The sequence below is a fragment of the Nerophis lumbriciformis genome, linkage group LG22 (assembly GCF_033978685.3).
Source record: "Nerophis lumbriciformis linkage group LG22, RoL_Nlum_v2.1, whole genome shotgun sequence".
Taxonomy (NCBI): Eukaryota; Metazoa; Chordata; class Actinopteri; order Syngnathiformes; family Syngnathidae; genus Nerophis; species Nerophis lumbriciformis.
The window spans coordinates 23,831,907-23,846,042 of NC_084569.2; the positions used below are offsets into that span (position 1 = coordinate 23,831,907).

Genomic DNA, 14,136 nt, shown 5'->3' on the forward strand with positions numbered 1-14,136 from the left:
GGTCCCGTCTTGCAGGGCATGGTGGATCCTGGAGAACAGGTTTCTCTCACACTTCAGCGGGAGTTCTCAGAAGAGGCCTTGAATTCGCTAGCAGTGCCGCCCTCAGAGAGGGAGAACATTCGCCAGCGCATTAACCGACTCTTCCAATCAGGAGGTTTCCAGGTGTGTCGCTGGGAAGCATGTGATGTTTAATACAGGGGCACCAAAAAACACATCTATGAAGAAACTTTGTGGAATGTTGCCCATCACGCACAATTCTTATGTAAGACAACAACACACATGATTTTCATGCATTCTAAATCGTAAAATATGGCAAGTAGGAGTTTGACTTGAGTTTATTTCCAACAAGCATGCATACAAGATGATGCATCACAATTTTCACTTTCTCTTTTCAACATGTTTGAAAAGGAGTAGGAAAAAGCTAACAATGCAGATATTGGGAGTACATTATTCTGCTCATAAAGCCCTCTAAAAACATCCAAAAAGCGCCAACATTACACTTAAATTTACATCTCTAACCTGAATATTAACAAGTATTAGCCATATTGTTATTATAAGCGCTAACACAGAGGAACTAACATTACATATATACTTACACATATACTTATGTATATTTTACATGTTATTATGACTGTTAATACATTACCTATATACTTACATCATGTACGTATATATTACATGTTATGAATTTTACTACATTACATATATACTTACATCATTTATATATTACATGTTATTATGAATGTTATACATTACATATATACTTACATCATGTATATATTACATGTTATTATGAATATTACTACATTACATATACAGTATACTTAGTGTGTATATAAAAAGTGATGTTTTTTGGATGTTTTTACAGCGCTTTATTGGCAAAATAGAGCAAATTTTATTGGCTCAATTCTCCCGTCCAAAAGCAGAACCTAGTAACTCACTTCTAGCTGATTTTGATAAAACAAACGAAAACCAATCTATTTTATATTAAAGTCCCATCCATTCACAGAGATTTGATTTCTGCTTTGTTGATGTTAATTGGTATCCGCAATTCCAGCCTGCAATTTTCGTTCAGAATGTCCTAGTAACTCCAAAATTATTATCAGCTCAGTTTTGACCAAAATTGAGTTACTGGGTTTTGCCTTTGGACGGGAGAATTGTGATCTGACTCTTGCCAGCGTTTCTTTATGAGTTAAAATAAAGAAAAACATATTTAATTATTTTTGCTTGTCATGAGCTAAACAATCTTCCTATGGAACAAGTCTTGGTAACAGTTCTTGAAATGAGACATTATATTTAAGCTTTGTAAACTTAAAAGTGATCTTGACCCAAGCAATTAAAACATATTATTAATTATATCTACTAGTATTGTGAGGTTGTGTGTCTTATAACAAACTTGTGATAGTAGATAGTATTTTGTTCCTCAGAAGATCTATTTTCTAAAAACAAGTTCACTGAAAAATGACTACTCAAGATATTGTGACTTGTTTAGGTATTTTGACTTATATTTGTGAAAAAAATCTGTTTTTCCAGTGTGTAAACTGTAAGTAGATTACATATAAATGTTTGAATGCGATTAGACTCAAGAGTAAGATTAACAACACAGTGGTTCAGAACCCCTGATATAGATTCACCCGGTCACAACATTAGCTACACCTGCACAGTGATGGATTCAGACTGTGCATTAAAAAAAGCTGCATTAATGTCCCTGCATGTCACACCTTGGTGTTCTTGTGCGCAAACCAATATCAGATGAAAATAACAATTTCCTCAAAGCCTGACGAGAGCTTGACTTAGTCTCTAAAAGTAGGTCCACCTGGCTCTGACAGCAAAACCCCGTGAACAGAGGCATCCAGAAGTGTGTTCAAGCTCACGATTGGACGCCTTGGCATTTGTCGGCACGAGTATTCAACATCAGAAATTTATAAGTGGCAAAATTAATCAAATTTTATTAGTGCTGATGTTTGTATTCATCACACTGGGCTAGGAACTGTGCTGAATCCTCCTTTTCTTCTGCAGGTCTTTGAAGGCTACGTGGACGACCCCAGAAACACCGACAATGCTTGGATGGAGACGGTCGCTATCAACTTTCACGATGAAAACGGTACAATTATGGTTGCACAATAACTGCGCTGAACTACTTTCTACACTTAAGTAACAATTATTAACGTTGTTAAAAAACTAGTAAAGTCATACTTTTACTGTCTTTGTTATTTATCGTAAAGTCTCGGCTCAGATTCGTATCTTTTTTAACTGTGCTGAACTTCTTTTTACGCCTGAGTAACAATTATTAATGTTGTTAAAAAAACTAGTAATGTCGTACTTTTACTGTCTTTGTTATTAATCGTAAAGTTCCGACTGAGTGTCGTATCTTTCTTAATTGTGCTGAACTTCTTTTTACGCCTGAGGAACAATTAACGTTGTTAAAAAACAAGTAAAGTCGTACTTTTACTCTCTTTGTTATTTATCGTAAAGTTCCGACTGAGTGTCGTATCTTTCTTAACTGTGCTGAACTTCTTTTTACGCCGGTGTAACAATTATTAACGTTGTCAAAATACTAGTAAAGACGTACTTTTATTGTCTTCGTTGGGGGCGTGGTTAAGAGGGGTGAGTATATTTACAGCTAGAATTCACCAAGTCAAGTATTTCATATATATATATATATATATATATATATATATATATATATATATATATATATATATATATATATATATATAAGAAATACTTGACTTTCAGTGAATTCTAGCTATATATATATATATATATATATATATATATATATATATATATTTATTTTAATTTTATTTTTATTATATATATATATATATATATATATATATATATATATATATATATATATATATATTTATATATAAATAAGAGAAATACTTGAATTTCAGTGTTCATTTATTTACACATATACACACACAGAACACTCATCTACTCATTGTTGAGTTAAGGGTTGAATTGGCCATCCTTGTTCTATTCTCTGTCACTATTTTTCTAACCATGCTGAACACCCTCTCTAATGATGCATTCTGCTTCGTCTCCTTGTTGTGTGCGCAGTTGTGCACTGCACTCTCTAAAAGCCGTAGATGTTATTGTCATATATGCATGTACAGTAGATGGCAGTATTGTCCTGTTTAAGAGTGTCACAACATTGCTGTTTACGGCAGACAAACTGCTTTACGGTAGACGAAAACGTGACTGCTGTTGTGTGTTGTTGGGAGGACGTTAATGAAACTGCCTAACAATAAACGCACATAAGAAATCAAGAACTCGCCCTCGATCATTCTACAGTTATAACGTGATTGGGCAGGCACGCTGTTTATATTGTGGGAAAGCGGACGTGAAAACAGGCTGTCGACACGTCACTCAGGTCCGCATGGAGCTGGAGGGGGGTGTGGCCTCCAGCTCCGCCTGAATTTCGGGAGATTTTAGGGAGAAAATTTGTCCCGGGAGGTTTTTGGGAGAGGCGCTGAATTTTGGGAGTCTCCCGGAAAATCCGGGAGGGTTGGCAAGTATGGTTATTTATCGTAAAGTCCCGACTGGGTGTCATATCTTTTTTTACTGTGCTGAACTTCTTTTTACGCTTGAGTAACAATTATTAACGTTGTTAAAAAACTAGTAAAGTCGTACTTTTACTATCTTTGTTATTTATCCTAAAGCCCCGACTGAGTGTCGTATCTTTTTTAACTGAACTGAACTTCTTTTAACACCTGAATAACAATTATTAACGTTGTTAAAAAACTAGTAAAGTCGTACTTTTACTGTCTTTATTATTTATCGTAAAGTCCCGAGTGAGTGTCGTATTGTTTTTAACTGTGCTGAACTTTTTTTTTACAGCTGAGTTACAACTACTAACGTTAACAAACTAGTAAAGTCGTACTTTTGCTGTCTTTGTTATTTATCGTAAAGTCCCGACTGTGCATCGAGCAAGAACAGCATCAGCCCCGGGGCCAAATGGAGTCCCATACAATGTGTACAAGAACGCACCGGACATCCTAAGGTTTCTCTGAAGGCCATACTTGCCAACCTCGAGACCTCCGATTTCGGGAGGTGGGGGTGGGGGGGTGTGGTGGAGGGGCGTGGTTGGGGGTGTGGCTCAGAGGGGAGGAGTATATTTACAGCTAGAATTCACAAAGTCAAGTTGTTGTGGAGAGTTATAAAGGACTGTATGGTTCTATAAAGGTAGTCTCATTCGCCCCCGGGGCGTCTGTCAGGACACAATGGCATAGGGCAGTTTACTTGTTAAATAGGCAGGTTGACAGGCATGGCTGAATGGTACAACACTGGCAAGTATTGGTGGTTTTGCAGTAAACAGATAAGAACATCATAACCAATTAGTATAGAATACCATAGCCTACGTAGTAATAGTACATATGACCTTAATGCAATAATATATCATGGATACACAATATAGCATATACCGGTAATAATTGGCATTTAGTACACATTAGCTTCACCAGTAAATAACAGTAAGCCCTGCCATACACACTACAGGATAGCATCAAACCAAACACTGAAATAACATCATCCCAACATTTAACTGAACTTAAATGTCTTAACTAGACCACAAGATGTCACTGCACACTACAGAAGGCACGTAAACGTGGTGCTTGTGACCTGCCGTGCAGGATAAGGTGCTTGCTTACATGTACAAAGGCACAAATGTCCGCAAATGCTCTCTTTAAAGAGATAAAGAACTGGTACATGAAATACATTGTCTAGACGCTGTAAACAAGGCACGCTGCGCGCCAAACAACTCCGACGTAAGTAATAGATTACTTTCAACTAGCGTCGGAAACAAACAAATGCAGAGAAGTCAAACAGGCAATTAAACGTGTACATTAGAATGCTTAACTATATAGTGAACTTACGTTCATACTTGACACGCTCTGTGCTCTGTTGTGGGTAGAATGAATGAGCGTGCCCCACAATGCCTTGCGCTCTTAAGGTGGACGGCTCATACCAGTCTCTTAAGGTAGCACAGAGTTTGGGAACCTTTCTAACAGCCGCCCCCGAATGTACAGTGTACATTCGCTCCATAGAAAGGTGACAAAGTTATTAGTGTCTCACGAAGGGGCGATGGTGGCAGTAGAGCTGTCCTCTTCCTCGCCGGGTGGAAGGGCTGGCAGGACAACCAGCCTGGCAACTGGTCTGGTGTATTCACGGTCTTTGATCCTCACGTCCGCTGAACGGATGTGGCCGTCATTACTAGGGTGGACCTTAGTGACATGACCGAAGGGCCACAAGGCCCGTGGAAGCTTGGGATCCACCAACATCACTACTGATCCTTCTGTGAGGTTAGCTGTCGTAGAGTGCCATTTCTGACGAGTCTGGAGGCTTGGCAGATAATTTCTCAAGAAACTGGACCAGAAGCGAACTGCCAGCACCTGTGAATGCCTCCATCGACGGCGGCTCAGTAACTCAGTCTCTGGGTATACGTTCTTGGGCAAGGATCCGTCTGGCCGCCCCATCAACAAACTATTGGGGGTCACAGGATCAAGATCTGTGATGCTGGAGGAGACGTACCCCAATGGCTTTGAGTTAAGAATCCCTTCTACCTCCAGTAGCACGGTCCGCAGCACTTCTTCTGAGACTGACTGAGTTCCCACTGTGGTGTACAAGGCGGTCTTTACGGAGCGGATTTCCCTTTCCCATGCTCCTCCAAAGTGAGGTGCTGCAGGGGGGATGAAGTGGAAGTCAATTTTCTGCTTGGCGAGTTGCTGTTTCAGGTCTGGTGAGAGGGCAGAAAATGCCTCCCTCAGTTCTCTTTCTCCTCCTTTGAAGTTGGTCCCACAGTCGCAGAGCAGCTCGGCTGGTGTTCCTCGACGAGCGATAAATCGCCTGAGAGCCATCAAGAAGGAGTCTGCATCGATGGTGGTCAGAAGGTCTAAGTGCACACCCCTGGTGGTGAGACACTTGAAAATTATACCCCACCTCTTCTCAGTACGCCTTCCTACTTTGACTTGAAACGGCCCGAAACAGTCCATCCCCGTCGAGAAGAAGGCGAGCTTGAAGAACCGCAGGCGGGCGGGCGGTAGATCTGCCATCTTTGGAACAGAAGGTCTGGCTTTCCAACGTCGACAGTCTGTGCAGGTGTGTTGGTAACGGCGAATCGCTTCACGGCCGCGCAGGATCCCGAATAAACGCCGCATCTCAGTAAACACCCTCTCTGGCCCGGGATGGTGCAAGCGACTGTCGAAATCTTGGATGAGGAGTTTGGTAGAGAGGTGCCCAGGGTCTAACACAATAGGGTGCAGCGTTGTCTGCTCGATGTCTACAGCACGTCGTAGTCTGCCACCAACACGAATTAGTCCTTCCTCCTCATTCATCTCCGGTGACAGGGTGAGCAGTCTGCTGACGGATGGTACGGGCTTTCCTGCTTTCAAGAGCCGCAACTCCTTTGGGAAGCTCTCGCACTGCGCTTGTTTTAATATGAGGGTCTCAGCATTGCGATAGTCTTCGGCAGTGTAGCTACCTGCCGCCCCATGTAACTCCTGCACTGTAGCTACTAGCAGCTCCTTCCAGGTATCATACTGCTTCACCTCTGCGTCTGGCGTACTAGGTGTTGTTAAGGTGACACCGCAGAAAGTAGACTGTCGTGGCTCGGAGGCATCGCCTTCTTGTTCGACGTTGGCTTGACAGGCCACTCAGCTGGAGGCTGAAGGAGGAAGGGGGGGCCATGGCAACACCTGTTCGGCTTGGTCAGGTCCTGTAGAGTCTTGCCCCTGGTGATGTCGTCAGCTGGGTTCCTCGCTGAATCTATGTATCGCCAGGCGGTGGGACTCATGAGGTCCTGTATTTTGGCCACTCTGGTACCAACAAAAATCTTGAAGCGACAGGACTCTGACTGCAGCCACGCCAGCACTGTTGTAGAGTCTGTCCACAGGATAGTCTGATCGATCTTCAGCATGAGCTCTTTCTCTCGGAGTTTAGCCAGTTGAACTCCTGTGACCGCTCCACACAGCTCCAGTCTGGGTATGGAGAGTAGTCGCTTGGGAGCAACTCTGGACCTGCCAAGTAGGAAGGACAGATGGACTTGACCTCGGCAGTCCATCGTTCTCAGATACGCCACCGAGCCATAAGCCTGTTCCGATGCATCACAGAACACATGGACTTGACGGGTGACGCTTGACTCATCCGCTTCGACTGGTATATACGCTCGTGGCAAGGTGACTTGAGATAGAAATTGTAGTTCTCCCTCCCAGGCCTTTCACGCTTGCAAGAGGTCTTGGGGCAGGAGAGGATCATCACAGTCTCTGTTTTTCTCCCAGAGGCGTCTGACCAGCATCTTGGCTCGAGTGATGTATGGTAAGATAAACCCTAAGGGGTCATACTGACTGGCCAAAACCCTGTAGATGTGCCGCATTGTTGGAACTCCGTACTCTATGGGTCGATGCTTGTAGCCCATGGTGTCGGTTTGACAGTGCCAGCTGAGTCCTCGAGTGGATTCAGGAGAGTCTGTTCGATCTTGTGCGAACCAGAGCTGGCTTCTTTGGGTAGGTGTCCCACGACGTTTGGCACGTTGCTAGCCCACTGGCATAGATCAAACCCACCAGCTGCAAGGAGTCCCGGAAAGTCTGTCCACCAACTCTCTGGCATCCTCAGGTTTGGGCAGACTCTGTAGGAGATTGTCAACATAGAAGGACCTCTCTATAGAGAGGCTCACATCATCTCCCGGCTGGCTATGGTTGGCTACATGGAGCTGTAGAGCAAACGTGGCGCAGCATGGACTGCAGGTTGTGCCAAATGGTAGAACTCGCCACTCGAACACTGCTGGGGTTTCATCTCTGGTCAAGTCGCGCCACACGAACCGCAAGAGGGGACAGTCTTCAGGAAGGAGACGGACTTGATGGAACATCCCTTTAATGTCTGCGCTTAAGGCGACTGCATGTTCCCGGAAGCGCAGTAGAACTCCCAGGAGTGATGCTCCAAGGGTGGGTCCTGGCAGTAGGGAATCGTTCAGACTCTGGCCCCTGTACTGATAGGAGCAATTGAAGACGATTCTGTTCTTGTTGTGACTCACCATGTGGTGAGGAATGTACCACTTTTCTCCGTCTTGGTTGACTTCTTCGGGGGTTAACTTAGTGACACAGCCTGCATCCACCAGCTTCTGGATCTCTGCTCTGTAAGCCTTGGCACGTTCTGAGTCTTTAGCTAGCCGCCGTTCTGTGCTCCGCAGACTCGGCATGACGGCTTCTTTGGAGGCATGAAGGAGAGGCATGTCTCGCTTGCGCAGCAGGGGGGTGGCATAGCGTAAGACTCCTGCTACCTCCACGCGGGTGGTCTTCTCTTCTAGCAGGGCTACTGCTGCTCGGTCTTGTCTCGACCTGGTTACAATCTTCTCACTTTTATATGGAAGAGTGTCTAGCTGCCAAAGCCTTTCGACGTGCTTGAATAGTTCTGAAGCTGGAGGGTGAACTGATGTCACTAGGCACTGCTGTGAGTGTAGGGGCTGCTGGGAGAATCTTGCTGGGCCCTGAAGAGTCCAGCCTAGCCTGGTCCGGACGGCAGCAGGCCCACCTGGCAGGCCCAGTCGGATTGGCTCGATAGCGGTGATCAGGTGTGGGTGGTCGGAGCCGATGAGTACTAGGGGTCTGGCACTGTGGAAGGGCTTAATTGGTAAACCGACCAGGTGGGTGTACCTCTTCTGGAGTCGGTCCATCGGGTATGACTGTTCGCCTAGGCCGAGGCGACCTGAGGTGAAGGCTCTGGAGACTATGAAGCTGGTCTTTGGCTCAGCAGAAGGAGAGATGTGGAAGGATACCTCAGAGCCACGGAGGGTCGACCTCCTGTCTGATGGTTCTCAGGGGTAGGTCCTCAGGTGTGCCTTGTAGGCCAAGTTCTCGGGCAGCTGCTGGCAGGAGCATGGTCCTTTCGGACCCGTCATCCAAGATGGCATAGGTGGTTATAGTGCGATTTCTGTGACGAAGAAGCACTCTGACGATCTTCAGTAAGACCCTATTGTGGACTGAAGGACGGTCGACGTACAGAACCTCAGTGGCGGAGCTCACCAGGCAGCTCTCCTCCTTGCTTGTCGGTCTTGGTGGTCGATCATTTACGTCGTGAAGGACCTGCAGATGTTTCCCTTGGCATAGGCCACAGGGCTTCTTTAAGTCACAGTGAGCGGCTTGGTGAGGCCGTGCACAGCGCCAGCACCTTTTGTTGGCCTTTATCCACTCAGTGAGAGTTTCTTTGTTTAGCTTTGTGACTTCTGTACACTGGCTGAGGAAGTGTTCATCGCTCTCGCAGAAAGGGCAATAGGGCTTAGCTCTCCCCTTCTTTCCCTCTGAGGCTCTAGTAGGTCCATCATTTTCTTCCGAGTCCTTTGATCCATGGAGGACGGTGACAGGTCGCCGTCCCTGGCGACCCTTGTACCGGGACACTTGGTTTTCCTTTGCTCTTATGAGTGTCTGTCCGTCGAAATCCTGACACCAGGGTTCGTGCTGGAGCCACTGGGAATTGATTTGGTTTATACATGTATTTGATATTATTTGAGAAACACTGACACTGAATTGAGTTGTTTTCTACTTCATAGCCTAACAAAGGGTTAACTAAAATACTGCATGTTCCACAATGCATTGCGGCAAACCGGACGTTAGAAAGACCGGGAGCAGGTGCATTGTGGTTGATTAGATTGAGGATTACGAGCCTACGGGTGATGAATGAACGACAGATAACAAGATAAAAGGATCGTTTTGGACCGTTTTGTATGCCCATTTTTTTCTTATATAAAGTACAACTTTATTACACATTTTCGACTTCATGTCCAATACTTTGATCGTAGTTAATCTACAAAGACCCCTGCTGGGCCCCCAAGTAGCAAGCCAGGAGGTATGCGGTCAGCTTAGGCTTGACTCAGGGAAAAAGACGCCCCTGCCATGCATAGTCCCATGAGAAGTCTGCTGCTCAACACCAAACAACTCATGATTAATTGGGATTGACGCAAGCCCTGGGCCGATCACCCTGTGTCTGGCCACCCCTGGAGAGGACGTCTAATGATAAGGCCGAAACGCCCCGTGACCCAGGAGCACACTACTGATGATGCGTCCAAATTGCAAAGCTTCCATCCACCATTCCACCAGTCATCACCAAACACTCTCAAGTATGTGCCAGCACAAAGGAATTTACAACTTATCCTGTGTTTTGTAAACTTTTTTAACTGAGCTGAACTTCTTTTTACGGCTGAGTAACAATTATTAACGTTGTTAAAAAACTAGTAAAGTCGTACTTTTACTGTCTTTGTTATTTATCGTAAAGTGTCGACTGAATGTTGTATCTTTTTTTTAACTATGCTGAACTTCTTTCACGCCTGAGTAACAATTACTAATGTTGTTAAAAAACTAGTGAAGTCGTACTTTTACTGTCTTTGTTATTTACCGCAAAGTCTTGACTCAGTTACGTATCTTTTTTAACTGTGCTGAATTTCTTATTACGCCTGAGTAACAATTAACGTTGTTAAAAAACTAGTAAAGTCGTACTTTTACTGTCTTTGTTATTTGTCGTAAAGTTTCGACTGAGTGTCGTATCGTTCTTAACTGTGCTGAACTTATTTTTACGCCTGAGTAACAATATTAACGTTGTTAAAAAACTAGTAAAGTCGTACTTTTACTGCTTTGTTATTTATCGTAAAGTTCCGACTGAGTGTCGTATCTTTCTTAACTGTGCTGAATTTCTTTTTACGCCGGTGTAACAATTATTAACGTTGTCAAAACACTAGTAAAGACGTACTTTTATTGTCTTTGTTAGTTATCGTAAAGTCCCGACTGAGTGTCGTATCAACTTTAACCCTGCTGAACTTCTTTTTACGCCTGAGTAACAATTACTAACGTTAAAAAACTAGTAAAGTCGTACTTGTACTGTCTTTGTTATTTATCGTAAAGTCCCGATTGAGTGTTGTATCTTTTTTAACTGTATTGAACTTCTTCTTACGCCTGAGTAACAATTATTAACGTTGTTAAAAAACTAGTAAAGTCGTACTTTTACTGTCTTTGTTATTAAGTGTAAAGTCCCGACTGAGTGTCGTATCTTTTTTAACTGAGCTGAACTTCTTTTTATGCCTGAGTAAGTTTGCAAATACATCAAAGATGCTATTATAATCCATTTCTTATGGATAAAGCTTTGGTCTGGACAAGATGTCATTAGGTGGTCCCCAACGTTCACCGAGTGTTTCGACCCTTAACCACAACACTCTCCGGTTGGTGGGTCATCAGTGATTTGGCCAGATCACTGCCCCTCTCATCCAGGCTTCCAGCTATTGTCCTCTCTTTTATGCCAGAGCCAACAGGAGGCTCTCTCTGCCGCTTCTCCCAGCCTACGAACGGCTGTTTTCCTCAAGTGACCTCTCAATCTGACCTTTGTCATCAGATTCCACACAGATTGAGCAAGTGTCGTATCTTTTTTAATTGTGCTGAACTTCTTTTTACGCCTTAGTAACAAATATTAACGTTTTTAAAAAACTAGTAAAGTCGTACGTTTACTGTCTTTGTTATTTATCTTATAGTCCCGACTGAGTGTTGCCGACTGAGTGTTGTATCTTTTTTTACTGAGCTGAACTTCTTTTTACGGCTGAGTAACAACTACTAACGTTGTTAAAAAAACTAGTAAAGTCGTACTTTTACTGTCTTTGTTATTTATCTTAAAGTCCCGACTGAGTGTTACCGACTGAGTGTTGTATCTTTTTTAACTGAGCTGAACTTCTTTTTACGGCTGAGTAACAACTACTAACTTTGTTAAAAAACTAGTAAAGTCGTACTTTTGCTGTCTTTGTTATTTATAGTAAAGTCCCGACTGAGTGTCGTATCTTTTTTAATTGTGCTGAACTTCTTTTTACGCCTTAGTAACAAATATTAACGTTGTTAAAAAGCTAGTAAAGTCGTACTTTTACTGTCTTTGTTATTTATCTTAAAGTCCCGACTGAGTGTTGTATCATTTTTAACTGTGCTGAACTTCTTTTTACACTTAAGTAACAATTACTAACGTTGTTAAAAAACTAGTAAAGTCGGGCCAGTGTGTACAATACAGAGCTACGTGAACAAACTTTTCTGGAACTGTTGCAGCCGGTTGCCTCGTTTGACCTCCCGCGGAGTCTACCTATTTGTAGATGGCGACAGGTGTGTTGCTTGTCTCCCTGGAGACCAGATGCCCGAACCACCTCATCTGGCTCCTCTCGATATGGAGGAGCAGCGGCTTTACTTTGAGCTCCCCCCGAATGGCAGAGCTTCTCACCCTATCTCTAAGGGAGAGCCCCGCCACCTGGCGGGGGAAACTCATTTCTGCCGCTTGTACCCGGAGTCTGGTCCTTTCGGTCATAACCCAAAGCTCATGACCATAGGTGAGGATAGGAACGTAGATCGACCGGTAAATTGAGAGCTTTGCCTTCCGGCTCAGCTCCTTCTTCACCACAGCGGATCGATACAGCGTCCGCATTACTGAAGACGCCGCACCAATCCACCTGTCAATCTCACGATCCACTCTTTCCTCACTCGTGAACAAGACTCCTAGGTACTTGAACTCCTCCACTTGGGGAAGGGTCTCCTCCCCAACGCGGAGATTGCATTCCACCCTTTTCCGGGCGAGAACCATGGACTCGGACTTGGAGGTGCTGATTCTCATCCCAGTCGTTTCATACTCGGCTGCGAACCGATCCAGTGAGAGCTGAAGATCCTGGCCAGATGAAGCCATCAGGACCACATCATCTGCAAAAAGCAGAGACCTAATCCTGCAGCCACCAAACCGGATCCCCTCAACGCCTTGACTGCGCCTAGAAATTCTGTCCATAAAAGTTATGAACAGAATCGGTGACAAAGGGCAGCCTTGGCGGAGTCCAACCCTCACTGGAAACGTGTCCGACTTACTGCCGGCAATGTGGACCAAGCTCTGACACTGTACGTACAGGGAGCGGACCACCACAATCAGACAGTCCGAAACCCCTTACTCTCTGAGCACTTTCCACAGGACTTCCCGAGGGACACGATCGAATGCCTTCTCCAAGTCCACAAAACACATGTAGACTGGTTGGGCAAACTCCCATGCACCCTCAAGGACCCTGCCGAGAGTATAGAGCTGGTCCACAGTTCCACGACCAGGACAAAAACCACACTGTTCCTCCTGAATCCGAGGTTCGACTATCCGGCGTAGCCTCCTCTCCAGTACACCCGAATATACCTTCCCAGGAATGCTGAGGAGTGTGATCCCACGATAGTTGGAACACACCCTCCGGTTCCCTTCTTAAAGAGAGGAACCACCACCCCGGTCTGCCAATCCAGAGGTACCGCCCCCGATGTCCACGCGATGCTGCAAAGTCTTGTCAACCAAGACAGCCCCACAGTATCCAGAGCCTTAAGAAACTCTGGGCGGCTCTCATCCACCCCCGGGGCCTTGCCACCGAGGAGCTTTTTAACTACCTCAACTACCTCAGCAACCTCAGCCCCAGAAATGGAAGAGCCCACCACAGATTCCCCAGGCACTGCTTCCTCATAGGAAGACGTGTTGGTGGGATTGAGGAGGTCTTCGAAGATTTCCCTCCACCAATCCACAACATCCGCAGTTAAGGTCAGCAGAACACCATCCGCACCATACACGGTGTTGACAGTGCACCGCTTCACCTTCCTGAGGCGGCGGATGGTGGTCCAGAATCGCTTCGAAGTCGTCCGGAACTCGTTTTCCATGGCTTCCCCAAACTCCTCCCATGTCCGAGTTTTTGCCTCTGCGACCCCTGAAGCCGCTTACCGCTTGGCTTGTCGGTACCTGTCCGCTGCCTCTGGAGTCCTATGAGCCAAAAGAACCCGATAGGACTCCTTCTTCATCTTGACGGCATCCCTCACCGCCGGTGTCCACCAACGGGTTCTAGGATTTCCGACACGACAGGCATCAACTACCTTGCGGCCACAGCTCCAATCAGCCGCTTCGACAACAGAGGTGCGGAACATGGTCCACTCGGACTCAATGTCCAGCACCTCCCTCGTGACATGTTCAAAGTTCTTCCGGAGGTGGGAATTGAAACTCTCTCTGACAGGAGACTTTGCCAGACGTTCCCAGCAGACCCTCACAATGCGTTTGGGCCTGCCAGGTCTGCCGGCATCCTCCCCCACCATCGCAGCCAACTCACCACCAGGTGGTGATCAG

The 14,136-nt window shown here is 45.2% G+C and overlaps 1 protein-coding gene across 3 annotated transcripts in view; it reads left to right on the forward strand.

Moving 5' to 3' along the window:
- The window catches only part of nudt9 (nudix (nucleoside diphosphate linked moiety X)-type motif 9), a 40,479-nt gene that overhangs the window by 11,438 nt on the left and 14,905 nt on the right, over nt 1-14,136 (forward strand). For all 3 annotated transcript variants that reach the window (XM_061973552.1, XM_061973551.2, XM_061973550.1), the window contains exons 6-7: nt 16-162; nt 2,020-2,104. In XM_061973552.1, coding sequence (XP_061829536.1) covers nt 16-162; nt 2,020-2,104 — 232 coding nt within the window. The remainder of the gene's footprint in view (nt 1-15; nt 163-2,019; nt 2,105-14,136) is intronic.